The sequence below is a fragment of the Camelina sativa genome, chromosome 2 (genome assembly GCF_030686135.1).
Source record: "Camelina sativa cultivar CO46 ecotype springtype chromosome 2, ASM3068613v1".
NCBI lineage: Eukaryota > Viridiplantae > Streptophyta > Magnoliopsida > Brassicales > Brassicaceae > Camelina > Camelina sativa.
The window spans coordinates 795,450-821,423 of record NC_141881.1 but is presented as its reverse complement, the minus strand read 5'-3'; the positions used below and the strand labels follow the sequence as shown (position 1 = coordinate 821,423).

Genomic DNA, 25,974 nt, shown 5'->3' with positions numbered 1-25,974 from the left:
AAGAAACAGGAGAGATGGGGGAAAGGGGAGGGAATTCAGAGAGGGAAGGGAAAAGGCTAGGATCAGGAGGTTCAGGAGAAAAGGGTGGGGGACGACTGAGACTGCCTTCAGTCAGGGCTGAAGGAGGAACTTGGCCGGAATGACGATCCTCGGGGAACCAGCGGTTCGCCATTGACTTTTTTTTGTAAGGTTTATCTTTTTTTTTTTTTTTTTTTTTTTTGTTTTGGGCAAAACCTTTTAATCTTTTTTTAATTCAGAAATCTCTCTAAAAATATATATATGGAGAGATGTGACTGTTTACCGACTGGTAAAACTATTACATCTTTCAGTAGTAGTTTATCAGAATTTTCCATAAATGTGAACTTCCAACCTAATATTATTCCAAGATAATATTCCTAAGAATTTAACCTCATACAGAAAAGCATTTTTTATAAAGAGTTTAATACTAATATGAGTTTCAGGTTAAACCTTAACGTACTTGTGTTGTTTTGTACGAAAGCAGACTAGCTACTCAAATTAACACAAAAAAAAAAAGACATATAAATTCGTCAAGTTCTTATATCCATGTTACGAGACGTGCTCTCAAAACTTTTCCTACTCTCGTCTTATTTATTTAAAAAAATTTCCTCTTTAAAATAAATACAACTAGTGTCCAAATAAACCTATTTTTTCCGAACGTCAGATAAACAAATTCAACCTCGTAAACGTATAATTTAGTGTTTAGATATTTTTACATATCGGGAAGGAGTGTAAATGATCTCTCTGATCGTATGGTAGTGTGTATATATATAGGTCGCCTTCTGACTTTTTTTGTTGTTGTATGTTTTGGCCTTTTGGGTCGTGAGTCGTGACAAAAAGCTACAGCTGTTGAAGTCTTCTCCTCTGTCGAACATTTAAGATCATAGTCCACTTGCCACAACACCTGTCGAACATTTAAGATTAGTACTACTACTAATATGCAATTTGGGATAACTAAACGTTGACTTCCATCTTCTTTTTTCTGGGATTAGTTACTGTTATTAGGGTTTAAAACTATACGAGCTGTTTAGGCCCGTTAATCATTTGATATAAAGGCCAGATTAGTTTGGGTCGATTATTAAGCCCCACTATATGAACTTTTCCGCTAGCGGTCTTAGATTAAGCAACGTTTTCCAAGCCCAAGTACCGCCGGTTGGTGTTTTTGTCAGTTTAAAGCTTCATGTCACTTGGTTTTTCATAATTAGGTCCCGAGGTGCATATTTGCATTGCTTTTGTCTCTTTTAGGTTCATGGAGTGGGTCTTTGAGTTTTGGAGTCAAATGGAGCAAAAAGATGGGAAGTGGAGCAATGAAAAGAACAAAAAGAGATGTAGGAGAGGTAAAAATAACATGAGAAGAATGACCAAAGGAAGATGAAGGGAAGAACAAAAGAGATAGTTATCCATGATCAATCTGAAGTACTTGAAAGACCACGTTATTTGAAGACTTTTCCCTGTGAATTAGCTTTGGATCCCTTGACGAAAGTGATAGGAAAATGAATTAGCTTTTGAAAGATCACTTCATATGAACTCTTGTAGTCGACAAATTTTGGAACTTTTTGGCTTAGGTCCGTTCAAATATGTCTTAACAAATTTGGTTGTGTGTTTGAGGGTGAGGTTGTGCTGTTATGTGTAGTTTTGGTTTAAATTGCGGTTTCGGTTATGTTTTCATCTCTTTTGTTGGTAACGCAACGCGTTTATTCTTTCTTTCTTTTTTTTTTTTGAAAATTAAGTTGTGTATTTTAGATGTTGTTTAAAGGGAAAGGAGTGGTGTAACAATTTTTAAGAATTTCAGCCTTTTCCCTTTTCTTTTCAGGGCTTGAAACGAAAACATTGAGTCGAGTCGAAGTAACTGGGCATTGGGGCATGCATCTGTGAATACTATGTTCTATTTGTCTGCGATTCTCAGCGTTTGTGGTTGCGAGTAATAACCTCATTAGGTTGGTCACAAAGCACTCCAAAATCTCAAATAAAGCTTCTTATTGTGGAACTTAAAAAGCCAAAGAACATTGCTGTTGAAAAACCAGAAAGCTCATAGAAATGGAGGTTTGTTGTCTGAATTCTGAAAGGTGACCGAAAGTTTTTTGGATACAGGAAAAATTAATCATGCAAAGCATTATTATTCAAGAAGCTGAGCTGAGTGGGAAGAAATTGAGATTTTGGTTCACAAAGAACTCTCGTTTGGTCACCGTCTAATTGGTTTCTCTAACAAAGACGTCGTAATTGCTCTCTCTCTATGTCTCACTATCAGTCCAAACTCTATGGCTCTATGCCACACATTACAATGCAAAGAATATATGCTATATGTGTTAACAACTAAATAAAATTACGTTATATAGATTATCGGGTTCAGAACTGACGTTGTAAGATTTAGTTTTATGTTTAGATTTAGGTTTTAATATAGAGTTTGCATCCAGTGAAAATCGTGATAGAAAACAAAACATTAATAGAAATTTCAAAAAAATTAAGTGGCCGGTTTAGACGATTTTGTCTTTCGTAACAGAACTATTAAAGAAAGTGTGATTTTTCTCCGATGACATGTTATTTTTATCTATCACATTTTACGTTGCTTGTGTTGTACGTACCATATTAGATCATCATTAGTGGAGTAACCCACCATAGTTACTCTCATATTAATTAATTATATAAATAATCATAAATTAAGTAAAGCAACCCTAAAAGAACTTAAGCAAAATCAACCTATTACTAGAGAACCCCAAAGAAGGTTACTCAAACATTTAAAAAATATATATTGTTTTTTTTTGTGTTTATTAATTATCAAATTTTCTTTTTTGCCAACTTTCTTGATGAATAGTGAATTAAAACAAATATTGCATTGCATGATGGATAGATTAACAGAACACAATCAAGAACATTCAAGAACAAAAAACAGAACCTGCAGTTTTAAAAACAGAACCTGCAATACAAGTACAAAAAAAACCCTACAAATTTCAACCTAAACTACAAAACAAATATCTACAATGTAAAGGATACCAACTTTTGTCATATTTGATTATCACTAATGTTACTACATTCACATGACCTTGTTGAGCAATACAAACATTCACTAATGTTACTACATTCACTGCCTATGTTAGGATCGCCACTAGGTAGAATAACTTTGTTACATAACTTTCCGCTTGAACTTCTTTCTTCTTTCTTCAGGTACTAGTCATATCACTTACATAATATAGTGGCACTCTTCATGCTCTCGACTCCGGTCCAATATATTTTACAAAACCAGTCAAAGGCAAACACAGAAGAAGATATCAACGTTGGCTAAGTTCTTAACAATACTGATAATACGCCTTGTTGAGCAATACAAACCATTCATTTCATTTTCAGCCATGGCCCGGTTCCTTTCACTTTCCTCTGCAAATTTAACAAATCCATAACCTTTTGATCGCCCATTACTTGGATCAGTAACAACCTTGGCACCTCTAACTGAAGATACTTGTAATTGTAGCTATTTTAAGAAATCTGCAAATCCAAATTCGACATCACTTAATCTACTTAAGCTAATTCCTTTTTTTTTTGGGCAACACTTAAGCTAATCCCAAGATCAGAATTTTCCAACCAAAATGCAATACAAGAGAATATTGAGCTTAATCCAATCTACTTAGGCTTATTACATTCTGATTCTAAGCTTAATCCACTTGAGCTTTGCTATTAAGCTTTAGTTAGCCAATAAACTCTAACAAGAGATTGCAAACAAAGGAGTTACCTCGTCACGGCTTTTAGGCCATGGAACCAGCTGATGGTAACCTTTAGGAGGCGGAACCAAGCAATTCAAGCCTTTACCTTTCAGCACAGTGACGCTCGACTATAACCTTCTCCGTCTCAGTCACCATCGACGGAGGCGGTTGTGTTGTGGCGGGGATTTGATACGGAGACCTCCGGGATCGAGCTGCCGTCGTTGTCGCAGCATAAGAAATCTCCGCCGTCGTTGGTGGTGAGAACCGAAGCGTCAAATCTTAGGGTTAATCCAACAACCCTCCGCCGTCGTTGGTTGTGAGAATTCCGTTTGTATCGAGAGAGAAGAGAGAGAATGGGGAAGAAAGAAAAAGAAAATGGAAAAAAAAAAATTCATTTAATATTTATGTATTTACGAATGAAAATAGGCCACGTACGGTTACTCATGGTGTTGCTTCAGATGCTTCCCAGGGAATCGATTCTCTCCTAAATGGATCGTAAATAGATTTTTTATTCAGTTTTTTGGCCCCAAATGGTTGAGTAACCATGAGAGTAACTGCCAGTAAAGATGCTCTTAGTTTCTTACATGAAACAGAGTTTGAGTGTTTAGTAATGAATGATTATACATCTACATCTACATAAAAACATATAATAATGTTACCGTTTTACGAAGAACAAATATGTATACATATTACAATTTCAGTAACAAGTAAATGAATGGTAAAGTTAGAATTATGAGTTATATGAAAAATCAGTTTGGGTTTTATTAAATTTACTTGATTTGTTTATTTTTCATTGTCATTTTACCTATATTTTTCTCACAAATTTTGTCTTTCGTCAGACTCATAAAGGTTTATGATCTAAATCTTACGGTTTAATGTAGAAAATTTACACTATTCGAATATTTTCTTGAAAAATCTAGCGTTCTTTGAAAATCTACATTGGTTTTTGTTTAAATAGTAAAATAGTGTTCAAGTTATAAGTTATAAACTCTATGCAATCGAAACAAAAGATTCAAGTTGGGTTCAATCAAAAACATACACATACTAATTACGCAAAACCATCATAGACAGCACTGGAAGTTAAATTAAGTGGTGCAATTTAGGATAAACATACAAAGTTATCATTAACTTATCACGCAAAAGCTTAATTATCGAGAAGCAAAACTTAAAATGCTATCATCCAAAAAATGGTCAAAAGACAAGAAACCAAAATGCAAGTGATGTGTGTACACCAGCCAAATCTTATAATCTAACACAAATCTAAAAAGATACCAAAAACGATGTTAATGAACAAACATATAATGCTAGTATATTAGTAATCTAACACAAAACCATATCAAAAGAAAACTGCCAAAAAATTGTTTATTGACAAGAAAAGTAGAAAACAGTGAAATCCAATTTCCATTGACAAACAATCAGCTCTAATGCTCTAAAATAATAAGTTAGTAACTCAATCGGCTACTTTGCCTAGTAACAAACATAAACTATGTACATATTAGAGTATGATCAAATCTAAAAACACATTTAGTTGATCTAAATAGCAGAGAATATCAGTTATGCCACTCTACAATAAGAAAGATAGAATCGCCTGTTGTTCTCAAGTCATCAACGATAGAAAACTATTATGGAAACATAAGGTATGGTAAGGATTTCAAGAAATATCTATTGCACTTTGTAAATAAATACACGTGTGATTCAATAGACTAAATGACAGACACGAATACACCATAGCAGATATATTTTCAATCAATGGATTGTAAGTCGACCAATACAGTTTGTAGAATCTAACTCAATAATCATCATTTTATGGTGCCGAATTCAAAAATCAAATGTGGAAATAGACAAAAGGTGCAAGATATATTGAAAGGTTCTATATAATCGTACTGCCTCAACACCTGAACTCTTTAGTTTAGCAATTGATTATGATGTCTCTCAGAAACATATCAGAAGACACATGTATACTCTGTCCTTTGCCTAGTACCAAACATAAGAGTATAAGACTGGACGTTTTACATAAACCTTTTTACTAAAGTAGAGATTTAAGAACTTCTAATTCTAAAACTATTATAGCAAACTACGAAACCAAATACTGGATATAGGATACATTTAGTCCGACCTAAATGTATATATTTCATATGCCTACAATGAGGATGATAAAAGCGAACTAATTTCTGATTTTGACATCAATCATAGAAAGTGTTATTCAAACTAACAAACCAAACACATGAAATTGCATCAACTATGTAAGACTAAGAGCAGACCTACTACCATAAACTGACAACATGTATAGTAAAGACTAAGCCATCATGTACAATTTATAGAAAACACAGTAATTCATCAGTTAATAATACAAAACGCCAAAACATCAGTCACCAAGTGTTTAGACTTAAGATCATAACGCAAAACGAAGACATTCAATATTCAAGGGAAACTACTACAATTATCTACATGAGTCTCATGAACGTAAATAAATAGCTACAATCAACTAAAAACTTCATCCATTTCAGATGGAGTTAAAACTCACAAGGCTTACAAATATGAGAAATATAACTGATTTTATCGATATAGGGAACTAAAGATAGATAAACAAAGAGACAAGCTCTCCCTACAAGGACCGAAAACCCTTGTCCAATCCTAAGAAAATAACTCTTATGTCTAACTTTCCTGTCTTCTCTAAAACCTAAGCTCTTTATTTAAAGAGAAACCTAATATAGAAACGGAAACAAATCATATGACTTTATCAAGTCTAACTAAGATAGTACTTAGGTGAAATAAATTACATCTCTATCAGTTTCATAAAAAAAGAAGTCTTATCTTACATAGAAGCACCAAATCAGAGATTACTAGTATCGAAAAGGGTTTTTAGAGTATAAAGTAAAAAAAAAGACACTCAAGATTCAAGCAAACTACTACCATCATTTGCAAGAGTCTCATCTACGTTCAAAACTACAATAGACTACAAGAGCATTCCCATTTATAAAATGAGAAACTCTATGATACATAAGTACCGAAACAGAGACACAATAAGTTAACAGTGAATTTCTACAATCCGACAGACTACAATAAGTACCGAAATGAGAAACTCTATGTCACATAAGTACCGACACAATAAATTAACAATGGATATATTAACAATAAGTTTCTACAATCCGACAGATACTAGAACAATGAAATAATAATGTCAAGACAACTATTCAAGATACATCTTTAATTAGAATGGTGTTTTAGATATACATATCTAATATCTCTACGTTACGTAGATATATAATCTAACTTATAAATGTAGTTTTCACAGGTGATAATAACAATTAATCACAGACAAGTTGAGAAAAGTCTATACCTGATTATGAACACCTTTTTCAAGCATATACCTGAACAAATCAAAATTAGTAGTTACTTCCAATTCTGTCTCATACTTGTGATTTTCATAATATAATCAACTAATTACAAACAAATTTTAACAATGCATACCTGTTAAAGAAGTCTGCCACACTTGTAATCTCCTCAGAGTTTGTCCATTTCAACGCCTTCAGAACCAAATACCTGAGGAAATCTTAATTAGTTAGTATCCATTGAACATAAATGCCCCTTTACTTACCTTGTTTTTTGAAGCTTAAATGTTCAGTCTGTCAGTAATATGTTCAGTCTTTGTTAAGACTTTGCTCTTTTGTCTTATAATTTTTCTAAGCCATCGTTTCCATCCAAAGCCGTGGCTACCAAACTCTTAGAGCGCTTTTAAGTTATTCAGTCTTTGTCTTAAGACTTTGCTCTTTTGTCTTGTAATTTTTCTAAGCCATAGGTTGTTTCCATCTAAAGCCGTGGGTACCAGAGCTCTTTTGTGTTATTCAGTCTTTGTCTTCAGACTTTGCTCTTTTGTCTTATAATTTTTTTAAGCCATAGGTTGTTTCCATCCAAAGCCGTGGGTACCAAACTCTTAGAGCTCTGTGTTATTCAGTCTTTGTCTTAAGACGTTGCTCTTTTGTCTTGTAATTTTTCTAAGCCATAGGTTGTTTCCATCCAAAGCCGTGGGTACCAAACTCTTAGAGCTCTTTTGTGTTATTCAAGTCTTTGTCTTAAGACTCTTAGAGCTCTTATGTCTTGTAATTTTTGTAAGCCATAGGTTGTTTCCATCCAAAGCCGTGGGTACCATAGCCCTTTTGTGTTATTCAGTCTTTGTCTTAAGACTTTGCTCTTTTGTCTTATTTTTTTAAGCCATAGGTTGTTTCATCCAAAGCCGTGGGTACCAAACTCTTAGAGCTCTGTGTTATTCAGTCTTTGTCTTAGACTTAGCTCTTTTGTCTTATAATTTTTCTAAGCCATAGGTTGTTTCCATCCAAAGCCGTGGGTACCAAACTCTCTTAGAGCTCTTTTGTGTTATTCAAGTCTTTGTCTTAAGACTCTTAACCCGTAGGTCATTCCCATTCAAACTCTTAGAGCTCTTTTGTCTTGCAGTTTTTCTAAGCCATAGGTGTTTTCCATCCAAAGCCGTGGGTACCAAACTCTTAGAGCTCTGTGTTATTCAGTCTTTGTCTTAAGACGTTGCTCTTTTGTCTTGTAATTTTTCTAAGCCATAGGTTGTTTCCATCCAAAGCCGTGGGTACCAAACTCTTAGAGCTTTTTTGTGTTATTCAGTCTTTGTCTTGAGACTTTAAACCCGTAGGTCATTCCCATCGCAACCTCTTTTACCAACTCCCAACATATGCATGCACTACCCAGCCAGTTCAATGCACAGTTTGCAAGGGACAATGTCCCCAAAAAGAATCTGACAGAACACTATTAGATTAGTGTCTGCCCATGAATCTTTTTGGGTTTTAAAACAAAAACAAAAACCAAACTGTTCACAATATATCCCAAGATTAAGAATCTGTAGGACGATTAAAAAGGTTTTGAAAATACTATTGAAACAAAACATCTTGATTCCAAAATCCCAAAACGAATTGTCAATTGCAAAAAAAATCTCATCGATAAGAGCTTTCATACATGCTTGTTCTCTTGTTTGATTTCAATCCTCCAAAATTCAGAAAACAAAATCAACAAAAAGAAAAAGAAAAAAGAAACCAGAAATTGAAATCATCTTGATTCCAAAATCGCGAAAACAATCTCATCGAAGAGAGCTGATCATACATGTTTCTTCTCTCGTTCGATTTTAATCTTCCAAAACTCAGAAAACAAAACCAAGAAAATAAAAATAAACCACAAATTAAAAACGAGAAAATAGAGATTTACATACCTCGAGGATTGTTTCAACCCGAAACAAGCTTCAAACCCTATAAACAAGAACAAAGTATTAAGAATAATGGAAACCCTAAGAAACCAAAATCGCAAAAAAAAAAAAAAAAAAAAGAGGAAATCTAAACCAATCACCACGATTAAGAAGACGAAGAAGAAAGAACCCAGACAATTTTACCAGTTATACGCCGAATCAAGCATCCTCCAAGTACCGTAAAACAAAAAAAAAAAAAACCTAGATCAGATCTCTACCAACATTAGATCGACTACACGAAAACTTACAGATCCTAAAAACCAAAAATTCGCAATCTATAGAATAAAAATTGCTAATATAAAAAACGATGGAACAAGAGAGAGAAAAAATACTTTTTTATTTTTCAAAGATAAATAATAATTCATCCGATATTGAGACCTTGACATCAAACGCGTTTTGTTAACGGATATATATTTCCAGCAACAAAAAAATACTTATGCAGAATTAACCGTTGATTCATCAGATACACTAATCGGACGGTTCTTCTTTTTCCGCGATTTTTCAGATCGTAATTTTAATTCAGATTAGGCCTAATGCTAAATGGGTAAGTCCAATAAGGCCCATAAAATTCAAATTCTGAACTCTGACGCTCCTCTTTTGTGTCTCCGTGTTGTCACCGTATTGACCGTTACAATATATATCAAATATTCATTAAATGTCAAGATTCAGCCGTTTTAAGATTCAGCAATTTGGAATAACTAAACGTTGACTTACATCTTTTTTTGTTGGGATTAATTAATAATTACTATTAATAGAGTTTAAACTATATGAGTTGTCTAGGCCCGTTATTCATTTGATAGAAGGGCCCGATTAGTTTGGGTCCATTATATGGGCTTAGAATGGGAAGATCATAAGATTGGACATATTTTTTTTTTTTTCAGCAAAAGAAATTTATTCAGAATAAAATTTGTCCATGTACAAAGGTTCCATAATCCATACAGGTGGATTGGAAGAAGCTGAATAATAATCTAATGTATTACATCCCAATTTAGCTAATAAGTGGGCAATCTCATTGTTTATATGATGAATAAATGAAAAGATTACATGAGCAAAATTCCTAGAACAGTGTTTGATATCCTGTAATAGACTGTGAATTGAGACATCATGTAGGGAACCATTTAGATAGTCGATCAATGTTTTGGAGTCTCCTTCAAAGCATACATTGGTGAAGCCTTTTGCTGCAGTTTGTTCCATAGCTAGTAAGAGGGCTTGGGCCTCACCTTCTAATGGACTCTGTGCATTGCGAAGAACACGTGAACCCCAAGTAATTGCTTCACCACAGTGGTTACGTATTATCCAGCCACCTATAGTTTCCTTCGTATATGTGTTGAAGCTAACATCAAAGTTGCATTTAACCGTTGGATATCTTGGTCTCGACCAGTGAGGATTAAACGGATGATCGCTAGAGCCTGAAGCTGAAGAGTGAGATGGGGTAGATTGAATCCATTCAAAAACATCAGCTTTGGATTGAGAGACAACATGGTGATGATCACTAGTTATATTTTGAAAGATGTAATTGTTGCGATTCTTCCATATGTTCCACAGAACCCAAAAGGGTAAGAATCTTTGTTCTTTAGTCAAAGAGTGATCATCAAACAAACGTAATAGTGCCGAAATATTCTGTTCACAATCCGTTAAATGAAAAGCAGATAGTGGGAGATCAGTATTGTTCCAAATCAGCTTTGATGCTGGGCATAAGAATAGAGTATGGTTTATAGATTCATCAGCTCCATGACATCGTTGGCAAAGAGTACTAATGTTCACACCCCGAGAAACTAGCCTTGTGGCTGTACCTAGTGATTTAGATAAAACATTCCAGAGAAAATGTTTTATTTTCGGTAAAATTTTCAGTTTCCAAATCTTATTTTTCAGATCAACTGAACCATGGGGAATGGGAGGGCCAGGAACCAACACAGTCGGATCATGTGTGGCCAACCAGTAACCAGAAGGAACAGAGTAAACTCCCGAAGCATTGTAATGCCAAATAACTTTATCTTGAAATGTATATTGTGGTATGTATATTTGCTTCACTGCCTCAATATCAGTCGGCTTTATCAGATTAACAAGTGCAGATGTGTCCCATGACTTAGAATAGCCAGTGTCATCAATAAAAGATGAAAGAAAACCCGAAACATTATGGTCAATGGAACAAACAGGGCGCGGGGGATGCTCCACAATGACGTTATCCACATTTAGTCGTATTGTTGAACCATCACCAACACAAACTCGAACTCCCTTCTTAAGCAGCTCCAAACCGGTAAGGATTGATGACCAACCATACGATTGTGATTTTTTAGGCGTGGCATCGAGAATTGAAGAATCAGGGAAGTATCTAGCTTTCATAATTTTAGCAAATAAGCTGTTGGGACATGTTAGTATACGCCAAGCCTGTTTTACTAATAAGGCATCATTGAACTTAGCTAAATCTCGAAATCCCATACCACCTTCCTTCTTAGAATATTGTAGTCGTTTCCAAGCAATCCAAGAAATGCCTCTAGACGAGGTTGATTTTTTCACCAAAAATGCATCAGGATCGATTCTAATTCAGAGATTAGACCAAGAGGTAATTTAAAACATGACATCGCATAAATCGGCATTGCAGCTGCCACCGACTTAAGCAGAACTTCTTTCCCTGCAGATGATAAAAATTTGCCACTCCAGTTTGTTGTACGTTGTCTCACTCTTTCAATAATGTATTCAAACATTTCTTGTTTCTTGTTACCAAACTGTTCTGGTAAGCCTAGGTATTTCCCTCCACCCCCATGATTTGGTATGTCCAAGATTCTTTTCATTGCAACTTGTCTATGACCAAAAACTCTCGAACCAAACGTGATAAAGGATTTGGAGCTATTAATAACTTGGCCTGAATAGTATTCATATACGTCAAAAACATCCTTTAAGGCCTGACAGTTTCGGTTGTTTGCTCTACAAAAGAATAAACTATCATCTGCAAATTGTAGATGAGTAATAGATGGAACTCCGTTACCAATTTTGATTCCTTGTAGGCATTTAGAGGACACTTGAGACTTAACGAGGTAGCTTAGTATGTCAGCACATAGAATAAAGAGTTAGGGTGACAGAGGATCACCCTGTCTTATGCCACGACTCGGCTGGACCTTCCCGTACAGAGTACCATTTATCAAGACAGCATATTCCACTGAACGAACCGTAGCTATTATCCAGGTGATCCAAGTAGAAGAGAAACCAAATAGTTTCATAGTAGTTTCCAAGAAATTCCATTCCACTCGATCATATGCTTTACTAACATCCGTTTTAACAGCCATATATGTTTGAGAAACTCGTTTTCTTGCTTTAAGAGAATGCATCAATTCGTGAACAATCAATATATTATCAGTAACCATACGCCCAGGAATGAATGCAGCTTGAGAATCAGAGACAATACCATCCAAATGGAGTTTCAACCGGTTGACCAAACACTTAGAAATGATTTTGTAAATGACATTACAAAGACCTATAGGACGATAGTCTGCTAGTGTTTCCGGTTCAGTAGTTTTAGGAATCATACAAATATTTGTGTTGTTAATCCCCGGTTTCATGTATGCCGTTGTAAAAAATTCTTTAACCTCCTTAATTATATCCTCTCCCACAACATCCCAACATTGTTTGTAGAATCTAGCAGTTAAACCATCTGGACCAGGTGCCTTGTCATCACCGATCATTGACAATGCTTTAAAAATTTCCTCACTAGAAAAGTCTCTTGTCAAGTCATCATTCATATCCTGTGTAACAGTTGGGACGAAGTCGGCAAAATCCAATGTTGACACCGGGTGATTTGTTGTAGAATACATGTTGTTGAAATACTCTGCTGCATGATGTCCAATATCTTTATCTCCACTAAAAACCTGTCCTTGATCATTCTTGATTGAAGTAATATAATTTTGAGCAAATCTGTTCTTAGTAGAGGCATGAAAAAATTTCGTATTTCTATCACCAACATGTAGCCATAAATTTCTACTTTTTTGCTTCCAATAGATCTCTTCTTGTCTCTAAGCAGTATTTAGTTGCTGTTTCAATCTTGGTATTAAATCTCTATCTGACCTGTGTAAGCTTGACATTGCACTGTTTAAACGGTATTGAAGCACATCTATTTGTTTCGCTGAGTTTAAATTGCTTTTACGTTTACAACAAGCCATGAACGTACGACAATGTCGTATTTGATCCCCTATGGTGTGATGACGTTGATCTTTACAAACGTTCCATCCCTCTTTAACGTAGCTTTTAAAATTAGCAACATCCAGCAGCCTTTTATCAAAACGAAAGGGTTTTCGCAGAACTGGATCATGGCAACCAAACCGGAGCAGGACAGGTCTGTGATCAGACCCATTAAAGTCCAAAAACTCCGCTTCTCCCCTTGGAAATGTAGCTGACCATTCAGAGTTTATCAAAACTCTATCAAGGTAACACTTGACAGTGTGTGAATGTCTCTCACCAACCCAAGAAAACCTATCACCCGTAAACTTGATGTCCCAAAGATCACAGTAAGACAACATATGTCTAAAATTCCGGAATGTCCAGTCTGCTCTCATCGGTCCACCAATTTTTTCATTGTTAGAAAGGATCTCATTAAAATCCCCAACCAAAACCCAAGGTCCATCCTTTGAATGTGATAATTGATTCAAGTGATCCCAAAAGAAATGTCTCTAATCTTGAACAGGATAACCATAGACACAAGACAAATAAAACTGAAAGTTATAATATTTAACGTTTACATCAATGATTCTAGCATCCTTAGAAATTAAGGACACTTGAACATTGTTCTTCCACAACAAAGCCAAACCGCCACTCCTTCCACAAGGGGGCACAGTAATTATATTAGTAAATCCTAAGGAATTAGCAAATTCAACAACCTTATTACAATTATTCAGAGTTTCAACTAGAAATAACATATTAGGTTTATAGATACTGCAAATACTACGTAGTCTATATTTAGTCATAGATGTGCCAATGCCTTGGCAATTCCAGGAGATGATCGTCATGGACACAGTGGGGGTACCGGGCCCCCGCGCCTCTGTCGATCTCATTTGGTGCAGAGCAGGAACCAGCAGACTCGACTCGCTCCTTCTTCTTGATCTGGCACAGGACCGCCTGATCTTCAGCAGCTTCCCATTGTTGGTAAAAAGCTTCAACCTCCCCCCTCTTACGCTTAGCGCTATTCTTTTCCTTCTCAAGAATCACTCCTTTATCCTCATGAATGGGAGAGAAAGTGTCGATGAACTGTTTGTTGAACTTGGCATGAAGATAACGAAGTCGTTCAGCCGTGAGTTCAGTATCTTCAAACACACTTGGTGGTTCACTTGGAACGGAAGAACTCGGGCCAGCACCCGGAGTTGAGAAATGATTCCGAAGTCCCAGTATTACATCAGCAGGATCAACAGTCTCGAGAGTATTAGCATCAGACAGGACATCAAGCACAGCCTCAGGACCAGCCATGTCATTATTGTCATCATTAGGCGGTTCCTCTTGATAGAAATCAGGGTCCTCAGCATTCAAATGACAGTCGGAAATATCATGTTTAAGAGAACCACATTTAGCACAGAACTTACGCAGCCTCTCAAAACGATACTTAATGATTGTGTTATCACCCACAGTGAATTGAAAATTCCTCTTAAACCTTAATGGCCAGTCTACATTCCAATCTATGCTAACCCGTACAAATTCTACCATATTAGCATTTTCATCAAAGTCTACCGTTTCCACTGGTCCTAACTGATCTCCGACATACCTGGCCATATCATTGGAGAGGTATAGCAGTGGGATTCCTCGTATTTGAATCCAGAAGGGGATTATCTTCATAGTCTCTTCGGTGATATTCGGATGCCAACGATGAACCGTCAACATCCATTCGTTGAAAGACCACGGACCTCGACGTAAGACCATGTTAAGAGACTCTTCCGATTGGAAAACAAAAAGAGCCTTTCCCGGCCCCAGAATACGCCTAACCGCGGTTCCTTCAACCCCCCAAATTCTGGGCATATGCCCTATCAAAGCCCGCAAGTTCTGTTTACGGGGGTTCACCGTTGAGACCACCAACGAGTACCGGTTAGCATTCACCGCCTTTGCAATGAATTGCGGCGGAAGCGGAACAGGGGCATCAGATATGCCCAAGTCCAAATCTTGGAGGGATTTTCTGATGTAATCACTCATACTCCACAATTTAGGAAAGACGAACAGAGATAATGGATTAGAGAAGAAGGATTGAAGTGAAAAAAGTCCGGTAAGATCGAATTTATAGTGGATTGCCCATGGCGGTTTTCTCGACCGGTTATCCAACGAGAAAAACGGACCAAGGAAACTGCCATAAAGACGTTTTGACAGAAAGACCCCGACAGAAATTGCAATGTTAAAGACACAATCTTCAATCGGACAAAAACTCCGACAAGGAGAAAACGAAGAAAAATCGATCTGCAGATCGCAGAAAAAATCGCCCCCAGAGAGAAGCGACGCCATTTTCAGTAGCTAAGATCTTATATAAACCCAAATTCATAAGATTGGACATATATATATATATATATATATAAGGGTATGAGCTGATCAGTGAACTTTTTTAATTGTATTTGTGATCTACAAGACTTATCATCTATATATACATTTTCCAAGTACATTTAGCAAATAAATCATGAAGTTGCCACCTATTTACAAGACTACCATTGACATTAATTATTAATTTGTTTTTCATTTAATTAATTAATATTATGTTTCTATTTTTGAAAACAAGATTTCTCATCCTAAATAAATTTCTAAAACAATTGGAATCACTCCCATTAACATTAAGTATTAAGTTTATAAGTGATTTAATTAATATTAATTTTTTAATTTTACAAAACAATATTTTCTCCATACACAAATTTCCTAAACAATCGGTCTAACCAAGACACGAATTGATTTTCGATCTTGGAGGAGGATCCGTGGGCGAGATTTTTGATCTCAACGCATTGATTTCCCCCTAAAATATATGTTCAAAATCAAATATAAAATATATCATTTAAAAAACTAACAGTATGATTTTAAAAGGTAACAAACATATTTACCATTTAATTTGATATCTCATTTCTAGATTTATTTTTATTTTGTATTACGTATTTAAAAATAATTTTTACTTTCACGGGTTTCATATGATGAGTATTTGCGGATTAAAATTTTTTGAATATGTTGCCAGACCCACTTAGCATGGTAGGTTTGGAATATAGAACCAACACTAAAATTATTAGTTTATCTCATATATACTATAGATTTGTAATCATAGTTTTGAAAATTAACATATAAATTATTTAGTATATGAACTACAAAATATTACACATACTATAACACATTTTTAATATTCCAAAAAAAAAATTAAATATACATAAAAATATACACTAACATATTATATAAGCATATACTTCTGTTTAATTCTAGTAAACAAAACAAATGTAGAATTTTATATTCTATCTAATAACAAATTTAATGTAATTAGGTTATAAACTTTATAAAACGTAAGAAGAAAAAAAAAATCTAAACAAAATTCTAAATTAATTAGACAAAAAGTTAATTAATTGAAAATTTGAAAACTAAATAAATAAAAAATGATTATTTAAAATACAATAATTTATAATTTAGTCCCACAATATATCGCGGATGAAATCCTAGTATAGTACTAGAATATTAGCCACAAGGCTTTCGGTATTTGATTCTCTTTTGTTTTTCCAACTGTGGTCCGACATCAACTTTTATACACATCCACTTGTGTAATTTTCAACAATAAAGTAGTGAAAGTGTATGTATTATAAAATCATAAAAACTCGATGTCGATCGATTTCTTTTGTTTCTAATAAATATTTTCATGTTAACGCCGTGAAACCTAACGTTAAGGGTGATGCTTCTATTTCGGGTATGGCCCCTCAAAATTATGAAAAGACAAGAAACAAGATTGATGGCACATCTCCAATTCTTCTTTTTTCTTACAAAACTTTGATACATTATCTGATATATCATCTTGGGACAAGTTAATAAGTTAGGGTCTCTTTCCTATACTTACGAAAATAAAAATGTTTAGGGAAAATTATTTTATCTTTTGTCATTCTTTCCATATTAAGCCCAACAATATTTTTAAAAGAAAAAAAACAACTTTTTGCATTTACTACAAAACTATTCCTCAAGTATAAATCAAAATTAAAATTATTTTAGAAATTGAATTTGACTTTTATAAAAAAAATTATGAGCACATAAATTTATGTGGATACGAAGGGTTACTTCTTTTTCAGTGACCAAAACGGATCATACTGACCAAACGGGATCAGGCACTAACAGTTGTACCATCATTACGTGGCGTTTACAGATTATATCTTACGCGCTTTTTTATGCGCGTTGGATAACAACAACTGCTGATATATATACAACATTTTAAGTAAACTTTGCAAACTAATCCTTAAACTAACCATTTTTGTTTGCATATACCCCTTGACTTTAAAATTCTTTCCTTTTTGCAAACTAATCTCTTTAACAATTGAATAATAATAATACGAGTGTCATGTCTTATATTCGAGTGTATAATACTTGGACTACAATCACAGAATCACTAACAACCTCTTAAATGTAAAATTCGAGTGTGTATAATAGTTTAAATCTTTAACCTTTTAAGCACTTAGGAGATGCATGCATTACGAATTGTGTGTGACGTTGAGTATAACTAAAATAATCAGAACAACGGCTACCAATCGCCACACAGTCAACTTACACAGCTGACGTGCAAATTTTTTCAATGAAATGATGGATTTTCTGCAATTTATGAAGTATAAGGGCAACTTTACAGAACGTAGTAAAACATAAGGGTTGGTTTGCAATTTTTTGACAACAGAAAGGTGCCATTAAAACGGCGTCGTGATGGTTCAGGCTAAATCAGTAGTAGGTTGTGTTCCTTTTGGCTTTTTTATCATCATCGCCGCCGGGACACAAAGAGAGAGAAAGGGGTTAGATTTGTGCTTTTGATCTCTCTCTTCTCGATCCACTCTAAATCGGAGATTTCTTGTTAGGGTTTTTGGTCGTACGTTGAGAGATCAAAGATTTAATCTTGTGAAAGAAATCATTTAGGGATCGTAAAGAGGACTGATTTGGCGATTTATAATAGTGAAGTGGGTTGGGGTGATTTTTTATTAATCAGATGGCATCAGAGGATGTGAAGAGGAGTGAATCAGCAGCTGTTTCAACGATCGTTAATCTGGCGGAGGAAGCGAAGTTAGCGAGGGAAGGAGTCAAAGCTCCTAGTTATGCTGTTCTCAGCATCTGCAAGTCTCTTTTCGCCGGTGGTGTCGCTGGTGGAGTGTGAGTCCTTTCTCTCATTTCTCTCATTTCAGATTTTTTTTCCCATTTTTGTGTGAAAATGAAAGATCTTTAGAAATGTTGAGTAGGACTGTTCGTTGGTTCTTTCTAATTTGTTTCGAGAAGGCCAAATTGGATTGAGAACTCATTGTTTTTGTCCTCTATTCATAGGTTAACATGAAAAAATCAGAACTTTATTGATGTTGATCTGTTTGCTGAGTAGTAGATCAGTCACTTACCTTTATTTATCTTGGGATTGGAATCCGTGTTGAATCAGTCAAATAAAGAGGTACATGTGAATGTCCCAAGGATTGAGATATGGTTAATAGAGGTATAGGTTGGAGAAAGAGGCCATCTTTACTTGATTTAGGTTTGTGTGATTGACATATAAAAGAAAGATCAGCTAGTTGCTTTATCTATCAGTCTCTATGTCGTTACATTCAATGAGCAAATTTAGTATCTTTTTTTATATTTCTCACTAGGGAATTCGTGTTTTTATTAGGTCACGAACTGCAGTTGCACCTCTGGAAAGGATGAAGATATTACTTCAGGTTTGTTTTTGGTTGCTTGCTTTTGTTTTGGAACATGTATAATCATTGGTGACTTAGCGTCCTGTTTAATTGTAAATATGTGTAGGTGCAAAATCCGCATAATATAAAGTATAGTGGGACAGTCCAAGGGCTGAAGTATATTTGGAGAACTGAGGGCATTCGTGGACTGTTCAAAGGAAATGGTACCAACTGTGCTCGTATTGTTCCAAATTCGGCTGTGAAATTTTTCAGCTATGAGCAAGCTTCAAAGTAAGACCTCTAAACTTCTTTTTTACTCTGTTATCTTGATACACCATACTTCTCAATATGTATTTTTATCTAATCTATGCTTTCTCTCTCTTTCTTGTAGGGGAATACTGTACATGTATCGTCAGCAGACGGGAAATGGTAAATTGATTTCAGCATAAGATTTTTATTATTTCCCTGTTGAAGAATCTGTGCACGGTATTACTTATCGCTTTAGCCTTCAATTTAAGTTTCTAAATGAAGCCTTTGGAGCTATGTTGTACTCATATTATCACAAGCCTTTCGTATCGATGGTGCAATGGTACTCTGTTTATAAGATTCTATGGTTAATAGCTCTATGACGTTTCTGCAGAAAATGCCCAGCTCACTCCCCTTTTACGGCTTGGAGCTGGTGCAACTGCTGGAATCATAGCCATGTCTGCAACATACCCAATGGATATGGTTCGTGGGAGGCTAACTGTACAGGTAACTTTTCGTACCCCCAACTTGGTAATTGCAAGAGCCTTATATAGCTCATCGTTGTAACTCTGCAAATATGAATACGTGCACAGACGGCAAACTCTCCATATCAATATAGAGGAATTGCTCATGCTTTGTCAACTGTCCTGCGAGAGGAAGGTCCACGGGCCTTGTACCGTGGTTGGCTTCCGTCAGTGATTGGAGTTGTAAGTCTCGTATTTTTCCTCTTAACCAGACGAAATATTACAAATCTACCATCTTATGAGACGTTTCCGGTAAATGCAGGTTCCATATGTGGGTTTGAACTTTGCGGTGTATGAGTCTCTAAAGGACTGGCTAGTTAAAGACAACCCCTTTGGTCTAGTAGAAAACAATGAGCTGACGATTGTAACGAGGCTCACTTGTGGTGCAATAGCTGGAACAGTTGGTCAAACAATTGCTTATCCGCTGGACGTGATTCGTAGGAGAATGCAAATGGTCGGGTGGAAAGATGCTTCCTCTGTTGTTACAGGCGAAGGGAGAAGCAAGGCTTCGCTTGAATACACTGGTATGGTTGATGCATTTAGGAAAACAGTTCGTCATGAAGGCTTTGGAGCATTGTACAAGGGTTTGGTCCCCAACTCAGTGAAGGTTTGTTTCATTTACCAAAACCCAATTTCTTCTGTGTTTCTTTGAAGATGGATGGAACATTTTTTCTCAAGAAAGTTAAAAAAATGTTCTTTACAGGTTGTACCATCGATTGCGATTGCCTTTGTGACATATGAGATGGTGAAAGATGTCTTAGGAGTGGAGTTTAGGATATCAGACTGAGTCATCTGATATAATATGGGTCGACAAGAAAACACACTTCTATTTTTGTAGCCAGAGGAGACAGAAGAGAAGTTCAAAAATTTTAGGGGCTTTATTTATCTCCTTTTCAACATCCGGTGGGAAGGATAAAGGCTATAGTGGCTTAGCCAAACTCTTTTCTTTCTCTTTTTTTTTTTCCTTATAGATTGGGTTTATGCTTTTCAAATAAGTCAGTGGCCAACTACATTTGGTACTGCAGTTTGTGCTACTACATGTTTGGGCTAGTCTTTTTCGCATTCAATTATTGTTACAACTCTTATTGATAACTTTGCTATTTAGTTGAATAATTCCGTGATTATGTACTTGTTTTTTTATGAATTGGTATCCGTGTCAAAATAAAATTCATGGGGGGCTTGTTTGTGACTTGTGTGTACGAATTTTTTTAACATACAAAGAACCAACTTTTCATATTACAGGTAGGTATATTAAGTAATACATATTTAATCTTTCCTATAGATCGTAATTATATGGAATTGAAATGTGAAAACAAGAAAGGAAAAAAAATAAAAAATAACATGAGTGACCTCTTTCGTAAAGCTGAACTTTGGCCATATCTTTAACGTAATGAATCAATCATCATGAGTGCAATTTAATCCTGCATTGAAATCATACACATAACAATTTTAGCATTTTCAAGATGAACATTAAATCCGATTTAATACTCTAATTAAATTCGATAGGTACGTACCATTTAAGCATTTTGATGGTGCATTTACTCATCTTTGAATCAAGCTCCCGTAGTCTCACGTCACCGCAACTGATACTAACCCCCACCGTAACAATCTTACGCCTTCCCACAGCTAATCCCAGCTTCGTCTTAGCCGTTACTCTCACCACCAACTTCTTACTCTTCATCTCCGCTTTAAGCCTCTTAACCGTCGGATCATCCACCTGTTGTTTCTTCACTTTGATCGGAACGTTCACAACCGTCCGATTCCTCGGCTTCTCCACAAACCCATTGACTCTCGTTGACCCGAGGCTCGTTTCAAAATCACCGTCTCCTACACTCACCTCTACGTCGGAGTCGCCGTAATGGTACCATAGCTTTCCGTTAGGGTTTCTAAAATCAAGCCTCGCCGTGGCTTCCGCCGTCAACTGCGACAAACCGTCGCCGGATTTTCCACCGGCAAAGTTGAAAGTGCTTACGCGGAAGGAGGCGAGACGTACGACGGGGAGCCTCGGGCTGTACCAAAGGAAGAAGACGGAGACGGCTAGGGTAAGTAGGAGTATGACGATGGCGACTGTGATGCAGACGCAGCAACAAAAGACGCGGCAACGACTCCATTGCTTCTTCTTCGTCGGATAAAACGACGCCGGAATCGTATGTTTTGGTCGGCGTCGAAGCGCTGTTGATGATGTTGTTGATGAAGATGATCCGAGTGGAGTTTGTGGTTGTGAGTGGAGCTCACGGTAGCCTGGTGGTTTTTGAAGAACCGGTTTAAGCAGCGTTTCTCCCGCCATTTCTTTGTCGCCGGTGGTACTTGTTGAACTTGTGTTATTATGATCTCTCTTCTTCTGCATGTATTAGTTTAGGTATTAATTACAAAAAATGAATTCTGAAAAGTCTTTCATTGTTACTTAAAATACTATAAAAATGTTGTGATTTCGTGTCTAATACAATACTAGTCTTCTGTATATCTTGTCCTATACCAAACGAACACAATAATAATTCGATTTGTTCCCGACACTTTGGCCACTTACTGAAATTTCTTCTACCGACGAGCTGTTTTATTGGCTCTCTGTTATGTGAATCGCTCAATGATTTTTTTAATTATACCAACGGATGTATACGCGATAGAGTGTGACAAATCTCTGTAAAAATGGTATTATGTAGATCTGTCAAAACAAACACTTTGGTCACAACTCACGTAGTCACGTTTACGGGTTGAGGGAAGCACGTCGATATAGATTATAATTATAGAGTAATGATAATATCTCAAAAATAAGTAAAAACTAAAAACCCACACACAAAATGTGTTTGTTAATAGAGAAGACTACACAGAGCGATTACGAAACGAAAGACCATCAAAATATGTCTCCCCTTGTCTCTCTAATACATTCGCTTATATGACTAAAACCTAGCTTTCCATCAATCAAGTAGTCACAGCACACCAGACCATACGTACCGAACCTCTTAAACGATATTATATTACATCAATTTCTTTCTGCTCACAATAGCAGAGAGCTCTACGAATCTAAGAAAAACAAAGTCTCCTTTTTTAAGTTACATTCACAACCCGGAAAGAAGAAGAAGATATCACCGTTAGCTAGCCGCGACAGGATCGGTTATTGGACTTGCATTTAACAGTTGATGCTGCACATTTTTACCACCTGATACGGAGTTGTTCTTGTCAACTCTAGAGATTAGGTTCTCTGTTTTCCCAGTTGCTTGCGCTTTCAGTTGATCCTAGAGAGGAATAGCTTATCTGTTATTTATGACCAATACACCTATAATCAAAATGTGTGGTATGATGAGTAGACTGTTATCACTTACCAGTAAAGCTTCGTTCTCCAGCCGTAGTTTCTCTGACTCATCGTTTAGTTGGCTTACTTTTGACCTCAGAGTCATGTTCTCAGCTACTAGTGCGTCAACTTTGACAGCAAGTTGTTCAGTTTCAGCCTACATGAACAACACACAGACCCATTAAGTGTAAATATGAAACTTTTTTTAGCTTCCACCTCTTTAGTTACTAAAGTTTAGTAGCAATATTATCACCTGCTTCCTAAGTCTCGACCTTCGAGCAGATTCTCGGTTTGACTGTTTTCTCTTCTCTCGTTTAACCTCTTTCTCATTCTGCAGATAAACACACCACTACCAATAAACAAACAACAAAAAGAGGATGCCAAGAATAAAACGAGTTCAATAAGAGAGGTGCAAGAATAGTATACCCATGGCTGTGGGATACCGTTCATGCCACCAGAGTTTTGAAAATCGATTGCTGTGGGCATAACAGGAGTCCCCATGGTCACATCAGCCTTCTCATTTTCACCTCTAAGGGGAGGACTGGTTTGAGATGAAGGTTTTTCACCTACCAAGAACAAGAAGCCATTAAGCTTTTTAAGCAGTTGCAATTACTTGTGTTGTGTTCTTTTCAGGAAAAAATACCTGTGCTTGGTGATCTTTCTCGTCGTCTTTTCCTCTTAGATTGTTCTCCCTGTGGTAAAACAGACTGCTATAAATTAAGAACTTCAACAGAGAAAGATTAGTAAGTTCAAAGAAAGGCTACATACCCCAGTTGTATTACCATCACTACCATTGCTTGAACCATCATTCTCGGAGCTAGTAATATCAAAACCACGTTATTATCTATCTAAGAATAATAATAATGAACCCTAAGTCTCTTTTGAATAAGAAAGAGTTGTGTTAGTTTGACAAACCTCTGAGAGCTCCTATGTTCACTGCTGCTATGTCCAGCACTCCCAACTTTGTTATTGCTTATTGACATTGCAAGTCCATCAAACTCTTTCAGTTTTTTCATGAACCCATGATCCGTATTTCCAGGGGAGTTAGCTGGAGCATCAATGGCCAAAGGAGTAGTAACCTGCAAATATATGTATTCTCATATTCATATCCATCACAATTTTTAGCGACCATTCACACAAAACAAAAGTGACTTACAGCAGGCGTTGCTTGAGAAACAGGACCTTGTGGTTGTGACCCCTGGTCAAGAGAGAAAACTCAAATCAGTAAAAATGGTCTGATTCAAACATGCAATGAGTAAAGTAACAAATCAAAAGAAGAAGGGGTGATACCATTTGAACACCAGGATGAGCATAAACACCACCAGGAGGGCAAAATGGTGGATATGGTGCCCCATAAGGAGCCATCATTGGCTAAGAACAATTAAGCAAAAATCAGACTCAAATAAATAAATAAATATTCTAAATGCATATACTTAAGCATATCCATTCAACAAATTTAAATTAACAGTACCGATGGAGAAGCCCACATGTAAGGGGGTGGAGCATGACCAGTTGCCACATTAGAGTTGTAATATTGTGGTATAGCAACTCTAGATCCATAATATGCCTACAGTACCATGAGAAAATAAGCTATATCATTCAGAACATATGTAAGGCTAATGACCACAATCCACAATTCATACAGGAGTTTCAAACAAAGGTCAAACCTGCATAGCGGCCCAGTCATGATGATACACATGAACATTACTCTGCTCCTGTAGACAGATACACCAAGAACAGAACAGCAATCAAAAACTCTGTAACTAAACCAATCAGTTTCAATAGATTCATGACTTACACTTACAGGAGCAGCTTGCGTTGGCTTATCAGCAGAGTTTGTGAGGTTTCCTTCTTCGTTGCTACCCATTATTCCTCAAAGCAGAGTAGTGTAACACTGACACAGTAACATAAAACATAACCAGATCTTTAAGATTTTCCTGTGTAAAACCATAAACCTAAAAGAACAGTAGATATACATTTACACCTAGATCTTGCAGTTTCGGACATCAAACGATAAGTTAAAATTGCGATAAACAATTATTCTTATGAACAGAGAGATCCAATTAAAATTATCAAGTACAGAGCATCACTGTATCTACCAATAATAAAAATTCAAACTTTGAGTTCTTTTTTTCGCGGGGGTTCTCAGATTTTCCTAGAAAACTAATTCAACTCTTTCCCTAGAAATTTTTTGCGTCGGTTACAAAATTTCTCGAGAAAACAACAGAGCTGATTACAAATTTACCTCTAGAAACTACACAGTAAAATTAATTGAATAAATATAAAAGAAACCAAAAATCTAAAAACGTACCTGGTGGAGTTTGACGGTAAACAATTCGAATTGCTCTTAAAAAGAAAAAAAACAATTCGCTTCTCTCTCTCTCTCTAACTCGAAAAGAATGGTTTTTTCTCTCTCTAGAACCAGAGTTCGGTAAAGAAGAGAGAGAGGAAGGCGAACGAAGCAGAAGAAAAAAAAAAAGAGAGAGAGAGAGGAGCGCCAAGAGGCTGAAGCACACGTCACCGTACACGTGTCATCATCTTGAAAGGTTTGTAAAGGGAACGCAAATGCTGAGCTGGCCACCTAGACCTGCGCTGCAGCGCTGGACATATTTTGAAAAATATTGCCTTTAAAAGAACGATTGGTACACGTAGTCATAATCGTCACCGTTCATCTAGAGATGGTCTACGTAGTCTTTACGTGCTGCTGATTTTATTCCTTTTTTAAAAATAATAAATACCAAAATTAAACTATAATGTATAATTCCTTTGGGTTCCGTGGATGACGAAACGTGGACTACGGATTCTTTTTTACCCAATTAGTTAAATCTAGATCATGATCGACGGCTAGTATTCGTTTCATCTAACGGTCTGGATGTTTTTAAAATTTTACCAAAAAGATTAGCGTAGGGACCACTCTAGGGATCTACTGAGTTGTGTCGGCCGTTAGTGGTTTTGAAGCTGACGTGTCCCACTGAATAAGGAATACAGTTGTGGTCCCTACGGACAACGTGGGATTCGACGCCAGCTCATATTTTTTTTATTTCTATTTTCTCTTGAAATCTTTTTTTTTTTTTAATTTATTGACCAATGACTTGGTTTATCGCCACGTTGGATCCAC

The 25,974-nt window shown here is 36.1% G+C and overlaps 4 protein-coding genes and 1 long non-coding RNA gene across 9 annotated transcripts; 1 reads left to right on the top strand and 4 right to left on the bottom strand.

The window, feature by feature from the left end:
- Positions 1-2,827: 2,827 nt before the first annotated feature.
- LOC104712564 (uncharacterized) lies at positions 2,828-9,354 on the bottom strand. Its single transcript, XR_015585759.1, has 7 exons — positions 9,306-9,354; positions 9,075-9,141; positions 8,941-8,977; positions 7,182-8,472; positions 7,051-7,081; positions 3,740-4,264; positions 2,828-3,495 (listed from the first exon to the last, which is right to left on the bottom strand). It is a non-coding gene; the product is annotated as an uncharacterized LOC104712564 (long non-coding RNA).
- Positions 9,355-13,920: 4,566 nt separating this feature from the next.
- LOC147948052 (uncharacterized) lies at positions 13,921-15,138 on the bottom strand. The gene has a single exon (XM_087489734.1). The coding sequence runs from the start codon at positions 15,136-15,138 to the stop codon at positions 13,921-13,923; it is 1,218 nt and encodes a 405-aa protein (XP_087345860.1).
- A 2,255-nt stretch (positions 15,139-17,393) lies between these two features.
- Positions 17,394-20,756, top strand: LOC104712539 (mitochondrial adenine nucleotide transporter ADNT1). The gene is made up of 8 exons (XM_010429464.3): positions 17,394-18,291; positions 18,791-18,839; positions 18,925-19,088; positions 19,189-19,226; positions 19,438-19,550; positions 19,637-19,750; positions 19,830-20,174; positions 20,271-20,756. The coding sequence occupies exons 1-8, from the start codon at positions 18,131-18,133 to the stop codon at positions 20,352-20,354; spliced, it is 1,068 nt and encodes a 355-aa protein (XP_010427766.1). The 5' UTR covers positions 17,394-18,130; the 3' UTR covers positions 20,355-20,756.
- On the bottom strand, positions 20,724-22,269 carry LOC104712550 (uncharacterized). 2 transcript variants are annotated; one of them, XM_010429482.3, is made up of 3 exons: positions 22,095-22,269; positions 21,082-21,908; positions 20,724-20,988 (listed from the first exon to the last, which is right to left on the bottom strand). In XM_010429482.3, exons 2-3 carry the CDS (start codon positions 21,852-21,854, stop codon positions 20,970-20,972), a joined length of 792 nt encoding a protein of 263 aa, XP_010427784.1. In that variant the 5' UTR covers positions 21,855-21,908; positions 22,095-22,269; the 3' UTR covers positions 20,724-20,969. The 2 variants fall into 2 exon arrangements, with proteins under 2 accessions (XP_010427784.1, XP_010427775.1); XM_010429473.3 differs by lacking the exon at positions 22,095-22,269 and having other exon boundaries at positions 21,082-22,074.
- A 131-nt stretch (positions 22,270-22,400) lies between these two features.
- LOC104712513 (G-box-binding factor 2) lies at positions 22,401-25,458 on the bottom strand. 4 transcript variants are annotated; one of them, XM_010429444.3, is made up of 13 exons: positions 25,168-25,458; positions 24,655-24,750; positions 24,524-24,571; positions 24,328-24,423; positions 24,147-24,227; positions 24,013-24,054; positions 23,772-23,935; positions 23,625-23,673; positions 23,500-23,548; positions 23,283-23,422; positions 23,110-23,187; positions 22,888-23,013; positions 22,401-22,800 (listed from the first exon to the last, which is right to left on the bottom strand). In XM_010429444.3, exons 2-13 carry the CDS (start codon positions 24,721-24,723, stop codon positions 22,657-22,659), a joined length of 1,086 nt encoding a protein of 361 aa, XP_010427746.1. In that variant the 5' UTR covers positions 24,724-24,750; positions 25,168-25,458; the 3' UTR covers positions 22,401-22,656. The 4 variants fall into 4 exon arrangements, with proteins under 4 accessions (XP_010427746.1, XP_010427755.1, XP_010427739.1 ...); XM_010429453.3 differs by having other exon boundaries at positions 24,661-24,750; positions 25,168-25,455; XM_010429437.3 differs by having other exon boundaries at positions 23,500-23,563; positions 24,661-24,750; positions 25,168-25,380.
- Positions 25,459-25,974: the final 516 nt, after the last annotated feature.